General features: G+C 36.7%; 1 protein-coding gene and 1 long non-coding RNA gene across 4 annotated transcripts; one reads left to right on the top strand and one right to left on the bottom strand.

Annotated features, from left to right (window-relative positions):
- The first annotated feature begins 288 nt into the window (after window positions 1-288).
- LOC107741916 (uncharacterized) lies at window positions 289-18,316 on the top strand. Its single transcript, XR_001640252.1, has 3 exons — window positions 289-299; window positions 10,184-10,192; window positions 17,962-18,316. It is a non-coding gene; the product is annotated as an uncharacterized LOC107741916 (long non-coding RNA).
- Window positions 2,495-16,378, bottom strand: LOC107741915 (oxysterol-binding protein-related protein 11-like). 3 transcript variants are annotated; one of them, XM_016554721.1, is made up of 13 exons: window positions 16,092-16,378; window positions 15,348-15,416; window positions 15,030-15,205; window positions 14,757-14,836; window positions 13,967-14,176; window positions 13,650-13,848; window positions 11,717-11,859; window positions 8,012-8,152; window positions 7,215-7,668; window positions 6,951-7,137; window positions 5,838-6,020; window positions 5,346-5,499; window positions 2,495-3,318 (listed from the first exon to the last, which is right to left on the bottom strand). In XM_016554721.1, exons 1-13 carry the CDS (start codon window positions 16,166-16,168, stop codon window positions 3,235-3,237), a joined length of 2,157 nt encoding a protein of 718 aa, XP_016410207.1. In that variant the 5' UTR covers window positions 16,169-16,378; the 3' UTR covers window positions 2,495-3,234. The 3 variants fall into 3 exon arrangements, with proteins under 3 accessions (XP_016410207.1, XP_016410206.1, XP_016410208.1); XM_016554720.1 differs by lacking the exon at window positions 11,717-11,859 and adding an exon at window positions 11,088-11,230; XM_016554722.1 differs by having other exon boundaries at window positions 13,967-14,155.
- Window positions 18,317-18,399: the final 83 nt, after the last annotated feature.

The following is an 18,399-nucleotide window of genomic DNA, read 5'->3' as shown; positions in this document are numbered from 1 at the left end:
CAAGGTTCACCAAGGCTGCATTTATTTGATCAAAAAATACAGTAATATTGTGAAATATTACAATTCAAATTACAAATTACATTACTCCAGTCTTCACTGTTGCATGATCCTTCAGAAATCATTCTAATATGCTGATTTGGGTCCTTAAGAAACATTTCTTATTAATGTCAGTGTTGAAAAGTTGTGCTGCTTAATATTTTTTGTGGACACTTTTATACTTTTTTATGATTCTTTGAGGAATTGAAATAGCAAAAGTAACAAACGAACAGTCTGTACTTGTCACTTTTGATCAATTTAATGTTTCCTTGCTGAATGAAAGTATAAAGTAACTTCTTACTAAAAACCCTTACTGACCCCAAACATCTGAATGGTAGTATATAAGGAAAACGGTATTATTTCTAATCACTGTTTTGTATAGAAACCTGTTTCTGCCTCAGAATAAAATATAAAACTGGTAATTGTGAGAAAGGTTAACATTTAAAATAAGGCTGAGTCCAACTTTGAGATATGAAGTTGCAATCGCAAGAAATCAAGTTGCATTGTAAAGTATAAAATCACAACTGTGATAAAGTGACACTGTGAAATATATGGTCACAACGTAAAGTTGCAAATGTGCGATATTAAGCCACACTATGTGAAATACAATTAAACCAAATAAAGTCACAATTGTGAGAAATAAAGTCGCAATTACCTTTATTATGTTTTTTACTCTAAGGCAGAGAATGGGTTCCTTAGTTTTGAATTTCCTAGGTTATTTTAAATGGTCTGTCAATGTGACAAATCAAGTACAAAACATTCCATATTTTAATGAATATTAGATCATAATGCCACATGCATAATTCTAAAAGAATTAGCAAAATGGAACCCACGGAGCTTCTTTTATATACCAGTTAGTGAAATATTTGCAACATTTCTTGAAACCACACAGACAGAAAGTTCACTAACAGTTGAAATCCTCCAATATATTAATTTTATTTTTTCAATCATATTTTCTGAGGCTACAGGGAGTGTATTTAAAACATCAGTGCAGTTTATGATTTGAGTGGAGAGCACAGCTGATGTACCAAACGCTTCGTGGGAATTCTGGATTTTTGCTGACAGGAAAATGAAAGGAGATATGTACAAAGGCTGTGGCTTCAGTCTTGCTCTGTTTTAATGAGAAAGCGGACGGCTGTGAGGCGGAACGGGAGGAAGACTAACACAAATAAGGCACCACAAGTTTCTCAGCGCAACCAATGCCAGGGCTAAAGCAGAGATTATATGAGAGATGCAACACTTCAGCCAGCACCGTCACTCCAACTGTTCCCCGCTGGCAAATTGAACAATGAAGCATTTAAACACAAAATCTTGGAAGAACTTTGAAACCTTAAATTTGATGTGGTTAAACCTTTTACCAAAAAATCTATTACTAACATGACCAGCTAACTAAAAACCTGAACCTTTAGCAAGGAATAGGTGCTATCAACACATCTTGATTGCGCCTAAAGGAGTTTGCTCAAAAATGAAAATTCTGGCATCATTTACTCACCCTCATGTCATTCCAAAGCTCATATTATTTTCTTATTTTCTGTGAAATACAAAAGGAGATGTCAGGCAGAATGTCCAAGCTGCTCTTTTGCAAGAAAAGTGAATTGTGACTTATACCTCAGAACTCCATAAAACACCATAAAAGTGCTCTATAAAACTTGTATACAACAAAGTCTTCGGAAACCATATGATAGTTTTAATGCCCTGCTGAAAAAAAAAAAAAAACAGTCAAACCTAGTTTGGTGGCCTTCGCTGGTCTTCCAATCTGAGCAGCTGAAAAGTGCCGAAGTCCCCTTAAAAACCAGGCTGGTGTTTTGGCTGACCAAGCTGAGAAACCATCTAAGACCAACTGGTTTAAGAAGTTTTTTTTTCCTCCGCTAGACTGAAATCTAGTCTGACAGGCATCTAAATGACATTTAAGACTGAAATCTGACAAGATGACTTTTAATGTAGCGCACAAGTCATATGGACTACAAAGAACAACATAAGGGTGAGTAAACATAAGGGTGAGTCAAATTTTGTATTTTTGGGTAATTATCCCTTCAAAAAAAACAATGTTATCAATGTCAATCGAGGTAGAATCGAAGTGGAACGTAGCAGTCCGAAATCATAAAATTAAACTGCATTACTTTGACAGATCAGATTGGTGTCCGCCAGAACTTTTGACAGAGCTTACTGTATCTCCAATAATACTGTCTAATCGGGTTGTATTTACACATATTATTATGCATATAGAGAATATTATAAGGCTGGCTCTTTTCTAGGTCTAAACAGTTAAAGTGCTCAACGTAAGCATTAAAGGGATAGTTCTCCTAAAATGACAATTTGGTTACATTTATTCACCCTTATGTCATTATAACCTTTGGACCCACCCCATTGACTTTCACTGTATGAAAAAAAAAAAAAACAGTTAAAAAAATCTGTGTTCCACAGAAGAAAGAAAGTCCTACAGATTTTAAATGACATGAGGGTGAGTAAATGATCACAGAATTTTTTGGGGGGGTGAACTATCCCTTTAAGCCAACATAATTGTTCACTGAACATCAACCAGAAACAGAAGAGCAGGCCTGAACCTGAACACTTCCATCCGGCCCAGATTTTGTGTATAGCGCCTGCAAGCTTTATTTACCAGAGCGAGAACGAGAAAAAGACAGCATCATACGAAAGCCAAGCCAACGGTTTCTTTCTCATCAACACTCCAGCTGCATCTGGCTAAGCAATAACAACTCACATCTTGCCAGTTATCAACGCAACTAGACGCCTGTCCTTTTCAACTCCACCTTCCTGAACGAGCTCCCCTAATCCTGCATTTCATTTGATATCATCTAAATCATGATAACGACTTTGACCGTAACGTGGTCAAATACAGTACACCACAGTATGGTTAGATTAAGAAGTTCACCTCAAACACAATCCCACGTTAAGAACCGGCACACTGTACTCAGCCCTCGTTACATACGACACTCGTTAAGGCAACATTAACAAACAATATCTGTGTGCGGATTGAAGAAATCATTCACTGTGTAGTTCTACAAAATTCTTACCACCGAAGGATGCAAAATATGAACATCAGAGTCATACAATCATATCAGAATCATACAAAGGAGAGTGTATGTCTTCATCTGTGAGAGAGGGAACACCGGAGCAGAGGTTTACTGCAGCAGGAGGCTGTACAATGCCTGGACTCAGGTCTTAAAAGGTCAGAGGTCATGGGTTTTGTGGAGTGGACACTGGGGAAGAGCTATGGGCCGCCGTTTTCCACAGTGGTTGGTAATACACCCAGCCTTCACCCTAGAAAAAGACAAAAAAAAAAAAAGAGGGCCAAACCAGAAGTTAGCATTACCATAATTCACCCGATAAAAACCCAATAGGGTTTTTACATACATGTATGCTTTTGAATTACTGCAGAAGATTAGCTTCTCATTGTGTTGTATGGCAAGATAGTCTTCGTAAATTTACACAACTGTTTTGAAGCCTAAATATAATTGGCAGAAGTAAAAAGCTAAAGGTAGGCTTTAAACAAACACACCACGGTCACGTGACTTTAACGTCACCGCCACTAAGCTTCCGACGACTCTTTCAATCTTCATTTAAAATCTACTAGTTGGAAAATTTGAATTCGAATATTTTGCAAGAGCGTGATTACAAACACATTGAGGCTGTAAAAGCGGAGAGAGTAGATGAGTTCTGATGAGCGTGGTGACATTTAATGTTCCTGACAACCTCTGTAGACCCCTTTTTCAAGACACACAATAACTTAAAAAGAAACACTGATGTATTTTATGTTGTTGAATAAATTGTGAAAATATCTCAAGCTTGCATCAACCTCAGACCTTATTTCAGGCCAAAAAAAACCTTTAAAAAACCCACTGACTTCAGGACGATGGAACCAGAAGTGCTTATTTCTGAGTTTTAGGACTCCTTCCTGCAGCACTCCATTCAAGCTTCACTTTGACACTCAACACAGTGTTGTTTCTTACCCATTTCCAAGTGAAACAGGGCATTAATTGAGACAAACTGTGCCATGAAACTTCAAATGTAGCCAAGAGTGGGATGTGTTGAAAAGTACAAGAATCTGTCACATTTCACGGACAAAAATTTATTTTATTTATAATAACATTGCCTGTTTTCCACTGTTTGTAGTTTTTCCAAGTAATCCTTAACAAGAGTTAAACAACAATACATCCAAAATATCTTCAGTAACTTTTCTTTTATAATATACTATTTTCAATATATGCAAATTAGCATATGATTTTAAAAATAAGCTGCAGATGTGTTCTTACTTTGCGCTCAAAGTATTTGGTCCTCCATGCTGTCTGTGTCTCTGCGCGATGCCTTTCCTCCTTCCTCTGCCTTTCTTCCAGGAAGCGCTTGTGTTCCGTGGCTTTATCCATATCTCTTTCCTTGAGAGACTCCGTCACATGCTGCCACAGTCGCCTGCAGGGAGAAGAGTCACGGATTAAAGACGGAGCCTTCGCACCACATCAACACGTTCTCAGTAAATGCTTCTGAATCCACAGACAACAGGACAGTTATGGAGAAATTATGATTTTCACTTATAGTTCCTCCAAAAAAATATATCATATCCTGACCCTCATTTTGTTCCAAACACATATAACTTACTTTCTCAGACCTTCACAATATAATTTTTTTTAACTATTCCTTTAAATCACTTGTTTTGCTGTTAAGTTGGCTCATTTAAAAGACAAGAGTAGATGAGTTCTGATGAGCGTGGTGACATTTAATGTTCCTGACAACCTCTGTAGACCCCTTTTTCAAGACACACAATAACTTAAAAAGAAACACTGATGTATTTTATGTTGTTGAATAAATTGTGAAAATATCTCAAGCTTGCATCAACCTCAGACCTTATTTCAGGCCAAAAAAAACCTTTAAAAAACCCACTGACTTCAGGACGATGGAACCAGAAGTGCTTATTTCTGAGTTTTAGGACTCCTTCCTGCAGCACTCCATTCAAGCTTCACTTTGACACTCAACACAGTGTTGTTTCTTACCCATTTCCAAGTGAAACAGGGCATTAATTGAGACAAACTGTGCCATGAAACTTCAAATGTAGCCAAGAGTGGGATGTGTTGAAAAGTACAAGAATCTGTCACATTTCACGGACAAAAATTTATTTTATTTATAATAACATTGCCTGTTTTCCACTGTTTGTAGTTTTTCCAAGTAATCCTTAACAAGAGTTAAACAACAATACATCCAAAATATCTTCAGTAACTTTTCTTTTATAATATACTATTTTCAATATATGCAAATTAGCATATGATTTTAAAAATAAGCTGCAGATGTGTTCTTACTTTGCGCTCAAAGTATTTGGTCCTCCATGCTGTCTGTGTCTCTGCGCGATGCCTTTCCTCCTTCCTCTGCCTTTCTTCCAGGAAGCGCTTGTGTTCCGTGGCTTTATCCATATCTCTTTCCTTGAGAGACTCCGTCACATGCTGCCACAGTCGCCTGCAGGGAGAAGAGTCACGGATTAAAGACGGAGCCTTCGCACCACATCAACACGTTCTCAGTAAATGCTTCTGAATCCACAGACAACAGGACAGTTATGGAGAAATTATGATTTTCACTTATAGTTCCTCCAAAAAAATATATCATATCCTGACCCTCATTTTGTTCCAAACACATATAACTTACTTTCTCAGACCTTCACAATATAATTTTTTTTAACTATTCCTTATTGGCTCATTTAAAAGACATGTGCCATCTTATCGACATTAACACTGTTGGCACTGTATGGTTCAATCGTGTGGCTTGAATATAACAGTAAACTGATTGGCTGGTGTTACCTAGACTCGTAGGGTCCTTGCAGCTCATTGGGCCGTACTCTTTTTGTGGTGACGGGGAGTTTGGTAATGTCTACAACACGTGTCTCCCCGCTGGTGTAGGTAAACTCCAGCACGCCATTCCACTCGCCCTGCACACGGCACACCACGGAGTTGGTGGGGTTGTGTTTGACCTCTGCGTTCACTCTGAGGAACAAAGCACAGGTTTTTGTTACAGTCCACTGGCTCAGCTTTCTGAATAAAAGTGCTCATATCATAAAGAACCCAAATTAACTTCATCTTTAGAAGTCAACATAAAATGAAAATTCACCCCACCCCGTTTATTTTTCCATAAGTCCCTGTTCAACATTTGTTTTGTTTTGGATATTCAAGTGATCCTGTCACTTAGAACTCCTCAACACTCCAAAAAGACCATACTGATACTAAAGCTGGCATCTAGATACTTTTTCAGCCAGTTGCACTTGTCCCCTTTCATTTGTATAGAATCCCTGACTATTTCAGTCTGATCTTTGCTAGATTGTTTTGTGAACCAATGTAACGGAGCAGTGCAAACTATACTGGACCCCACAGCAAACTCACACTGAAGTCTTTAAGGCAAAGCACCAAAAAAAAGGCAGTTGTCTCTTATGAAGGAGTCTCTTATGCTCACCAAGGCTGCATTTATTTATTATTTAAAATAATTATTTATTATTTAAATTAATTAAAAATACAGTAAAAAAATAAGTAATATTGTGAAATATTGTGACAATTTAAAATATTTCCAATTTGAATATATTTCAAAATGTAATTTATTCTTGTGATGTCAAAGCCGAATTGTTAGCAGCCATTACTCCAATCTTCAGTGTCACATGAGCCTTCAGAAATCATTCTAATGTGCTGATTTGGTGCTTAAGAAAATAATATTATTATCAGTGTTGAAAATAGTTGTGCTGCTTAATATTATTGTGGAAACAAATGTATTTACTCTTTACAGTCACTTTTGATTAATTTGATGCATCCTTTTAATGGTAGTGTATACTAATTAACAGTTCTTCAGGGCTGCTGTATACATTTACATTGAAAACACTATACCGTCTCACAGAGATGGAAAATGGAGTCATGTAATGTGATCCTGACCTGTGCAGCTTGCCCCCATAGAAAGGCTTTGTCTGGAAGGTGATGACTGCAGAGTAGCCTGTCTTGGCACAGTTGACATTGACCTTTCCTCCCAGTTCCACCCAGGGCACAGTGAGGATAGAGCGGGCGTAAGCAGAAGGCAGACTGAAGGTGTATTCCTCACCGTGCTCCAATAGGTGTAGATTACCTGCGAGCACAGGAATGAACATTTCTAATAATCAACAATGGACATGCAAAAATGCGTGCAAGGCAGGCGAAACCCACCTTCTCCAATCATAGAGACACCAATGGACATCCCCATGAACTTGCTCTTGGTCCACACGTGGGTGTTGACACACATCTGTCTCTCCTGGCATTCTGCATAGAAGCCTGACACAGGTGGATGATGGGAAACCTGCTCAGCCACAAAGCGGACATTGTAGCAGTCTGATGCGCACGACGTCCCTTCTTTTGGGTCTGCTGACGGAGGCGTTGTCGCTTTGGGTACTTTCCAAGAGCAGTGGAAGGTCTCTCCAATGATGGGGTTGTAAGGCTTCTTGGCAATTACACCTTTGCGACCTTCGTGGAAGGAAGTGAGGTAATACTCCACAAATCGGACCATACGGTCCATCGGGCTGGAGCCATCGGTGATGGCCACGAAAAGGTCTGGATGGGACATGAAGTCTGCATACATTTCCAACAAGGAGCGCTTCTCCAGAATGAAGGTAGGCAGGACCACCTATACGCCCATTTAAAACACTGCATTATTTCATCATGAATAAATCGTACACTTTAAAAAAATATTTTGATGAAAGCATAATCAAAACAAAGATTATTGGAGTATTTTTTTACAAGATAACACTATTTCAGTATTTCTACTTTAAAATTTCCTATTCAATGCGTTACTTGCCATTTCTTGGTAATTATGCATGAAATGTAGCAGCAATTTCTGAGTAAAACCTATTTGAGTTTTTTAGTGTATAACAGATTTCATTCAAAGTGGTATGATTAAAAACTTTATCTGAGGTTTGAGAAAGACACAAGATGAAATGAGAGCCATTAATGAGATGGAGCTGATATACCCTGGTTAGGTCCATGCCCAGTTTGAGCTGAGAGAGGAGGTGCAGAATGACGCTGCGCTCCTCTTCGACAGCACCCAGCTCCTCCTCCTCGGCCAGAGCTGAATCATCTACCTCCTGTGTGGCATCAATCTCCTCCTGCTCCTGAAACCCAAACCAAACTTCAGGATCACATCCTACTTAACCAGTAAAACACTATAATCACAAGGACAGAACTAGCCTTTTTTTTCAGAGCCCTCAAAGTCTCTACAGAGTTTCTACACCTTGTGACCAAAGACCTTTCCATAACTTTTCAGTAATTACAGGCTACCTTTTTTAGTTTGTTTTACATTTTATAGAGGTAGAGGCTTAATTATCTAATAAAAAAGCCAATAGAGAAATATTTAAAAAACAGTATTTTATTGAACTGAGAATATTTAAAATATTAAAAATAATTTTCGTTAATAGACATAAAACTAAAATAAAATACAAATATTAGATGATACAGTAATAAAGAATGGTTGGCAACTAAAAAAATAAAAAATAAAAAAATGTTTTGACGTACTAAAATTACTTGAACTGAAATAAAAATAAATGAAAGCTGTGTAGAAATGTAATCTAATAAAACTTATCAAAGCACATAAAATCACTAAAATGTTAAATAAAATAAAAATTAAATCAGAAAATATAGTAAAGGCTATTTAAAGGCTAAGAGCTGATTAAACTTTTTAGAGTTGAAAAAAAAAACTATTCAATGTAGACAACGTATATAATTAAAAATTTTAATGACCTCTATAGCTGTTCCAGGCCTGGAAATGATCATTTTATAATCCTAAGGTATTACTACACTAAGTGTTCCATGAACCTATTCTCTATGATATTCGTATCCTAAATATGGCTTGAATCTTTCCTTCAGTGTAAGTCTCTGATCTCTTTCCTATTTTACCATGACATTCATAAATATGATCACTTAAGTAACAGCACACCTATTTCAAGAGGCTGCACAAAATGAGGCATCATTGTTTTTGTTTGTTTAAAACTCAAACCCTAAGTATGAGTAACAGTAACAGCCTCAGCAAACACCACTAATGACACCTGCCAAAAACAGCTTTACATAATGTAGAATATTTATATATTTGAATGTATATGATTGTTTTTGAAATGTAAATCTATCTGTTATGCTGCCTAAAATGATGAATGATACAGTCATGTGAAGCAAAATATTATTCAAGAATATTCAGGGGAAAAAAACCTACAGCATAGTAAACATTTAACACCGCAGACAAGTTTACTTAGGTCAATAGGGAGCCCTGTCTACAGTCTGATTTTCAGGAAGGCTCAGGACAGGTGTTTGTTTACGTGAAGGTAACTGAAGCAAAGGAGCACTCTTGAGATTCAGTCTCAGTCTTTTCCAAAACAATAATGTCAGTTGTCAGTAATTATCACCGGCATTTGTTATGAATACATCTGTCAATGACTGTGTTGCTGTGTACAGGCCCCAAAACATATTCAGATACTTCAGACAGTCAAAATGCATGAATGTCATTCAATCTTATAACTAAATATTAAACCATTTTTATTTTTTTTAAACAAATATAGCACACTTTTTAAGCCAAATATTTCACTAAAGCAGGTATTAAAATGATTAAAAATAGATCTATTCAAAATGAAGACAAAGCACTCACACGCTTTTTGGAAAATGGTTAAAGCTGGAGCGTGTAATTCGATGTTAAAACACTAATACCACTCAAAAGTTTGGAGTATGTAAGATTTTTGTAAATTAAAAAAAAAAATCTCTATTGCTCACCAAGGCTGCATTTATCTGATCAGAAAATACAGTAAAAACAGTGATATTGATAACTATTATTACAATTTAAAATCACTGTTTTGTATTTCAATATATTTCAAAATGTAAAAATATATTCTGAAATATTCATAATGAATAAATGTAATTAATTCATTATGATTTTTTTCCTGTGATGGCAAACCTGAATTTTCAGCAGTCATTACTCCAGTCTTCAGTGTCACATGATCCTTCAGAAATCATTCTAATATGCTGATTTGCTGCTCAAGAAGCATTTCTTCTTATTATCCTTAATGTTGAAAAAAGTTGTGCTGCGTGATATTTTTGTGGAAACTTTTCAGGATTGCTTGATTACTTGAATTTTCAAATTAACAGAATTTTTTTTTAAATAGAATTTTTGGGTAACAAAGTAAAAGTCTTTTGTGTCACTTCTGCACATTGATCTCCATGATATGCTGATTTGCTGCTCAAGAAGCATTTCTTCTTATTATCCTTAATGTTGAAAAAGTTGTGCTGCGTAATATTTTTGTGGAAACTTTTCAGGATTGCTTGATTACTTGAATTTTCAAATTAACAGAATTTTTTTTTTATAGAATTTTTGGGTAACAAAGTAAAAGTCTTTTGTGTCACTTTTGCACATTGATCTCCATGAAAAAGTGTCAAGACAAGTGTAAAGTCTCTGTGGTGCTATAAAAACTCTGATGTTTGCTTAAGCATCCTGACCAGCCTGCTACTACTGTAACAGCACCGGCTCAACCAATGGCGTAAGACCAGGGCGAAAAAAATTTTGTGGCCTGACCAATGGCAGACAAGCTTTAAGGCGTTGAACTACACCGATGATTACACTACTAGGCTACTAAACCAGATGTTTAGAATATACCGTAACCACAAAAATCACCAGTGCTGTTAGTTCTGAGAAAAGCATCATTTGTTTGCAGATGCCACGTGATTTGATATTTTATCAATACTGATACATACAGTACTTAAGGGAGACTTGAGTATTTAAATACTTTTTAAAGACATTTAGTCATTATAAATATAATTAAAAATGCCAAATCTAAGACAAGCTCAGATCCTCAGAAATCAATTTTCCACACTTTATTTGGACAACCACTTTAGTGATCAAGTCCCACACTTTTTGACCAATGACTTTTCAAATCATGCATAATCATTCAATAAGGACTTTTAAAGATTCTTCAAACTCAGATTTGTTTGCAAATCATTCAAACACATTTGTAAAATAATACCACAGTTAGCAAGAATGATAAGAAAAAGTTTAGATAAAGGTAATCTTACTCCAGCGATATCACAGGACTCCATTTCTAAAGGTTCCAGAATGGTTCCCTCTGTTTTGCCATCATCTTTGGTGATGCTGGGTAGCGTCCCTCCATTCTTCAGGATGTCTGGAAGTTTTGGCTCCAGCCACTCAAGTGCAGGGCCTACAGGGCACACAAAACCTGGACCGATGATTACACTACTAGGCTACTAAACCAGATGTTTAGAATATACCGTAACCACAAAAATCACCAGTGCTGTTAGTTCTGAGAAAAGCATCATTTGTTTGCAGATGCCACGTGATTTGATATTTTATCAATACTGATACATACAGTACTTAAGGGAGACTTGAGTATTTAAATACTTTTTAAAGACATTTAGTCATTATAAATATAATTAAAAATGCCAAATCTAAGACAAGCTCAGATCCTCAGAAATCAATTTTCCACACTTTATTTGGACAACCACTTTAGTGATCAAGTCCCACACTTTTTGACCAATGACTTTTCAAATCATGCATAATCATTCAATAAGGACTTTTAAAGATTCTTCAAACTCAGATTTGTTTGCAAATCATTCAAACACATTTGTAAAATAATACCACAGTTAGCAAGAATGATAAGAAAAAGTTTAGATAAAGGTAATCTTACTCCAGCGATATCACAGGACTCCATTTCTAAAGGTTCCAGAATGGTTCCCTCTGTTTTGCCATCATCTTTGGTGATGCTGGGTAGCGTCCCTCCATTCTTCAGGATGTCTGGAAGTTTTGGCTCCAGCCACTCGAGTGCAGGGCCTACAGGGCACACAAAACCTGGCTCAGAGGTGCTCATATCACCGGCCCACCAGCACGATGCCCACAAGCCAACAGCAGCCTCTAACGCCACAGGATTTCTGGGTGTTTAGCGCTCTGACAACTGACACAGAGCTCTGAGTGGAAACCTGAGCCCAGGGTCTCACCGTCTGCATGGAGCCCTGCCCATTGTTGACTTGTTTGCTTATTGGCACAAAGACTAATCTGGTGGTTTTTGTTTTGTTCCAGTTATTAGGAAGTTCAGAAAGTTCACAAGGTGGCTCACTACTTTTTACAGTAGAAATGCAGGTGATCCTGGAACTGTGGGATGTTTACATCTTGTTTCTTTCTAGTCAGAGAGTAATAAAATATGTATGCTTCATGACTGGGTAGCATTAAAGTCGCTTGACAGCTAGAAGGCTTCAGTTTTGCAAAACTCCAAGGGTTTTTGGGCCAGAAGAATCCCCAAACATGCAAATCTGACAGGAAACAACTTCATCTGAGAATTGACGACGGTATAGTAACACAATTTGGTAAGTCTGTCAACCGCCGCGCTTGAGTGACGCCAGCAGAGCTCTGGTTACCTGCAGAAGTCTATCAGTGGTGGATACAGTTCCTCATTAATTATAAAACAATATTCCACTCCCTGAGCAGGGCCCTAGGTCAAATTCTACAGGCACAAACATGACCTGAGATTATTAGATTTGAGACCACAAACGCTTGTGGTTTTTCTATAATATCAAATGGAAAATTAACTACCATTTTTCTGTTCAGCTATTGGTTATCTTGGTGCACCCAGACACTGTGACGTGAGCAGAAGGGCTTGTGGCATTGTGTATTTTGATCGTATTGCACTGACCTGGATTACACATAAGGATCAGTGAGTCGCAGTGTATATGTGATTTAAGGTATTCAATAACTGTCTGATAGCGGATTTGCAGAAAGAGAGCATGTGTGGTTCTCTAAAAGACTCTACATTATTAATCTTTGGATTGCATTTTGGCAGCCAATAGAACCCAAAAATGAAGAAGAAGATATTTTGAAGATGGCTGGTAATCAAACAGTTGGTGGTCGCCATTGACTTCCATAGTATTTTTTTTTTCCTACTATGGAAGTCAATGGCAACCACCAACTGTTTGATTACCAGCAATCTTCAAAATATCTTCTTTTGTGTTCAACATAAGAAAGCAACTCATACAGGTTTGGAACGACATGAAGGTGAGTAAATGATGATAGAATTTTCATTTATGGGTGAACTATCCCTTTAATGTTTAAATATATAAATACAGGATAGGATATATAGGATATGGCCACTCTAAAAAAAAAAAAAAGTTAACAAAATGCTGCTAATTTCCTGCTAAAATCTTGTCAAGAAAAGCAGAGAGGGATACAAAAAGAGACTCATGCTGTATGACACATAGGAGCAGCACCAATCAATAATTTCTGTGATGGAAGCTGTGCTTATAAATAACCCTCTTACTGTCTTTTACTGGAAGAGAAATGCATTCACTTAACATCTAAGCACTGCAGTAGCATGAGACAAAGCATAAAGTAAAAAGTCAGGTCTAATATTAGTGGAGCCAGACATCTAGCATCACGTACCTCATTTCACATTTTTTTAAACATTTAAAAAAAATATATATTTTTTTGTTTTTCTATTATCCATTATACACTGGGCATGTACACATGTAATGCACAAGTGACATAAAATGAAGAGATGTAAACATATCTACTGTTACATTTAACATAATGAAGAAAACAACAAGGATCAACACAGATTAAAAAAAACTCACCACTGAGAGGAACTTTCTGCCGAGCCACTTGTTGGAGCTGCAGGATATGCAGGCAGTCGCTAAGGCAGGTCATGGTGGCCAAAGAAGTAGCTTTCAGCAGCAGCAAGTCTTGGTCCAAGGGAGAGGGACCCTGGGAGGAGGGCAGACCCTCAATACTCTGGATCAGGTCTCTGTGCTGGCCCTGAACCTGGCTCATCATCTGAAGAAGGAGCATTTAATGGTTAATGAACATCCTACACCTCAAAATTTAGATCACATACTTATGAAGTTACAAAGAGATATGCAATTGGGCCTCTAAAAGCATCATTCAGTCTCACCTCTCTGGCCTCCAGCAAGTGATCAGGCAGCAGCGACTTCCTGCTGGAGTAAAGAGATGAGCCACGCTGCATTTGGGACAGGCCCAACAGGGCGTTTGAGTTCTGGTTGATCCTGTGTTGAGATCCTGGAGAGCTGCCACTGCCCTGAGACGCCATGGAGAGACTGCGAGTCTGGAGCGGTGGGTTTGTCTGTGGGATTATGGATAATTGCTGAAAGAATTTGATCACCCAGAAATTACAATTTTATCATCATTTCGCTCCAAATCTGTATTTTCAAGGAACACTAAAGCAGAGATTAAAAAAAAAAAATGCTAGAAAGCTGGTGATGATTATGACAGCAAAGCTCCAAGAAGGGCAAATAAATGTAGGCATTATAATTTGTGGGCTATAATCAAAGTCTTCTGATGTTTTGAGAAACAGACCCAAAATATAAGTGCATCTCATCCAGTCACATACAGTAAAGTCAAATATGCAGTGCAAAGTCACATCATACAAGCTTGTTTTTTAACACCATTACAGTTTCTTTGCTTATCATCATGGCAAAAACTAGTAAAATATCAGACTTGATGTCATCAATGCCAAATGGCATTGGTTCTCGAAAGAAAACTGGTAAAATGTATCAGTTATGAATGATATGATGGTGAAAAAATGATGACAGAATTTTAAACTCTGAAATAACTATTTTCGGGGCATTGTAATTTAACAGATTGTCTGTCTGTTCCTGTAACTTAAATCACTGAGCAGTACGGTGATGTTAACTGTATTACAGGTGTCTGGATGCAAGTCTCACTTTGCCCATCGCCTCTGTGTGGTGCTGCGCACAGATCTGCAGTCGGCTGACCCAGTGCTGTCGCTCCTTTGCATCTGAGGCTGAAGTTACACAAACAGGTAATAAATATAAATTATAATATTTGGATAATATTAGCTCAGATCAGACAAGTGAAACATGTTCGTATAAGCTGCATTTTTATTAAAAAAAAACAAAAAACTTGCGGTATGATTAAGAGAGCAGAAGTGAAACCATCTAGCAAAAAAGAAAGGTTGAAAGAGATCATGTGACAACCTCTAAGTTTGTATTGCTCTCCGCTGATGGCATTGACAGTGAAGGTGTGTGAATCCTCATCGCTGGGGGAAATCACTGCTCCGGCTAATGGCAGCGAACCCCTGGGCTTCTGATTTCTTGACTGCTCATTCACAAAATATTCCAGCAGCCCTGCCTCATTGTTGAGCACAAAATATCTATAATTGAAACATAACAGTTTAGGAGTTCATTAAATATTTTAACTATTGCATTTTACCTGCAGAATTCTAACGATTCCCCCCCAAATCAGCACAGATTTCATTTGGGCCCGTTCATATTAAATAGATACTTCAGACTCACCGATACTGCCATCCTGTCACAAGATTGGTGTACTTCATCAAATACCCATCCACCTTTTCCATCAGATCACTTAAAAAAGAAAACATCATGCTGTAAAACAACTAGTGTGTGCAAGACTTTCATACCATTACCTAAAAGAATACATCACCAAATCAACCCTAAATTGTATAATATGAACAAAGACCATTCACAGGACGCTGGGATATATGCATATACATCAGTCGTGTGGTCAGTCGTGTTTATGTATATATAATGAAAGTGAAAGGAGACTGAGGCTGTCATTCTGCCTAACATTTCATTTTGTGATGCATGGAAGAAAGAAAATCATACGGGTTGGAAGGACATGATGACAGGGATAAGATCAGAGTGGCATGTGTTCAAGTCCAGTTTACTCCGGAAATGGAATATTGTGCAAGCTCTCCTTGTCATATACATCAGTCGTGTGGTCAGTCGTGTTTATGTATATATAATGAAAGTGAAAGGAGACTGAGGCTGTCATTCTGCCTAACATTTCATTTTGTGATGCATGGAAGAAAGAAAATCATACGGGTTGGAAGGACATGATGACAGGAATAAGATCAGAGTGGCATGTGTTCAAGTCCAGTTTACTCCGGAAATGGAATATTGTGCAAGCTCTCCTCGTATTAGACACGTAGCATTTGCTATTTGATATTGAACAGTTAACATGGCTCATAAGTAAACACTGTTTGTTTGTAAAGGAGCTGTTTGTGTGAAGTAACTTACCTGTACTGCCAGGATTTGGAGCCTGTCCTACAGGAACTCTGTGAGCCGCCGTGATGCTCCAGCACGGCTTCAGTCATCCTTCCTGTGATCTACAACACAGCTATCACTTCACCTGCCGCACTAAACACCGACCAGCCGATTTCATATGGCGGACCTCAAGGCAAAATGATTGGTTATGGCGGCTGCTTTAATCATCACACTAGTTTAATGCTCTGAATTACTGAACCACTGGCATGTTTATGTCTCGCGCAGCCATGACAGAGCGTGAAGTCATTCGCGACCCGCATCATGTGACAGGAGGTGGTCTAAAAACACATCAATTAAACCTCACAAACGGGATGATTTAATTATATTTATTTTATTCATAGCATATTGATTATATCAATACAGCTTACTAGAATTACATTTTTAGTGTTTAGTGAAAACACTAAACACTAAAAGCGCCACATACTCCACCTTTCAAATTAAAAGTCCTAGGTGGAGACCAGCGCGCTAGATCAGCTCTCATTCTGATTGGCCAGATTTAATGATACCACCCTAGTGACGTTCAAAGTCAAACTATGGTGAAATATGTTGATTGTTATATAATATATATTAAAATTATAAATAACAAAAATATTGATAACAATATTTTTTATTGTCAGCAAAGCTAAAACAAAAACTTAGGTGGAGACCAGCGCGCTAGATCAGCTCTCATTCTGATTGGCCAGATTTAATGATACCACCCTAGTGACGTTCAAAGTCAAACTATGGTGAAATATGTTGATTGTTATATAATATATATTAAAATTACAAATAACAAAAATATTGATAATATTTTTTATTGTCAGCAAAGCTAAAACAAAAACTGTTTTTTTTTTTAAATAGATAATCCAAGTTTCTTTTAGGTTATGAAGAATGTATACAGTATCATTTCTGCACTTTTTTAACACAAGTAAAATCATGTAATGTATTGGATTTTACCACTTTCAAACATTGACTTAAAAGGTAAAGTAAAAAAACGTTTCTTTGTCATAATTCATTTTATTGGGAAAATAAACAACTGTTAACAATGGAAATTATGTCTCAACAGGAGGACTGTTAACATCCCTTTAATTGTATATCATTAAAACAGAGCACCAATGTACCATATACAATACAAAACATGGAGAAAAACAAATAATTAGATTATGTGGTAGATTTTTAGTTCTGCATAGACTTGTCTTTGGTCTTACAACAGTCTCATGGCTTGGCATTTTCAATTTCTGTTTATCCTCATACTGGCTTGTAGGTTGTTATTCTCTTCTATCTGTTTTTTTTTTTAAATAGATAATCCAAGTTTCTTTTAGGTTATGAAGAATGTATACAGTATCATTTCTGCACTTTTTTAACACAAGTAAAATCATGTAATGTATTGGATTTTACCACTTTCAAACATTGACTTAAAAGGTAAAGTAAAAAAACGTTTCTTTGTCATAATTCATTTTATTGGGAAAATAAACAACTGTTAACAATGGAAATTATGTCTCAACAGGAGGACTGTTAACATCCCTTTTAATTGTATATCATTAAAACAGAGCACCAATGTACCATATACAATACAAAACATGGAGAAAAACAAATAATGAGAGATTATGTGGTAGATTTTTAGTTCTGCATAGACTTGTCTTTGGTCTTACAACAGTCTCATGGCTTGGCATTTTCAATTTCTGTTTATCCTCATACTGGCTTGTAGGTTGTTATTCTCTTCTATAGTCATTTATATGCATTTTTACTAGTTGTAGAATCCAATTTTTATCAAAAGAGAATGTTTTGTCTGATTCCACACATTATTATTACTATATTTTCCAACCAAAACATTCAGAAATTTATTAAATTAATTAGTAGATAGATAAATAAAATAAGTGAAAAGTGAAAACGGCATACAAAGACATATCGAATGAAATGTTTGGTCAAAGCAGTACAAGTCAAAGTCGAGTTTACATCTGAACATTGGGACATAAAAAAAGACAAAATTTCTTCTGATAAATTCACAATTTCGTTAGAATGTAAAATATCCTGTCATTTTTCATGATAATCTCAACAGAAATGGTGCAAGACGTGCTTACTGAGGTCATGAGGATTTAACATTAGAAATTCAAATATAAGCATTTTTTAATTTTCAAACTGAGTTACAATGTATAAAGAATTGCTATTTATGCAGCAATAATACAAATAAATAATGAAAACAGGTCCTATAATAATGATGATAATATATATATAATAATATATATATATGCATGTATGTATATATGTATCACAGTCCTTTGTGACAAATGAATCGTAAATA

The sequence above is a fragment of the Sinocyclocheilus rhinocerous genome, unplaced genomic scaffold, assembly GCF_001515625.1.
Source record: "Sinocyclocheilus rhinocerous isolate Xijiao unplaced genomic scaffold, SAMN03320098_v1.1 scaffold226, whole genome shotgun sequence".
Classification (NCBI taxonomy): Eukaryota; Metazoa; Chordata; class Actinopteri; order Cypriniformes; family Cyprinidae; genus Sinocyclocheilus; species Sinocyclocheilus rhinocerous.
The sequence above is the reverse complement of the archived record's forward strand: the minus strand, read 5'-3'. Positions and strand labels throughout refer to the sequence as shown.

What these genes read in the sequence shown, in the direction of transcription:
- LOC107741915 (XM_016554721.1), bottom strand. Translation starts at nt 16,168, where the DNA reads ATGACTGAAGCCGTGCTGGAGCATCACGGCGGCTCACAGAGTTCCTGT. An exon ending in TCCAAATCCTGGCAGTACAG is followed by an intron (nt 15,417 to 16,091) that starts GTAAGTTACTTC and finishes TTCTTTTTTAAG; the next exon opens with TGATCTGATGGAAAAGGTGG. An exon ending in ACTTGCTGGAGGCCAGAGAG is followed by an intron (nt 13,849 to 13,966) that starts GTGAGACTGAAT and finishes CTCCTTCTTCAG; the next exon opens with ATGATGAGCCAGGTTCAGGG.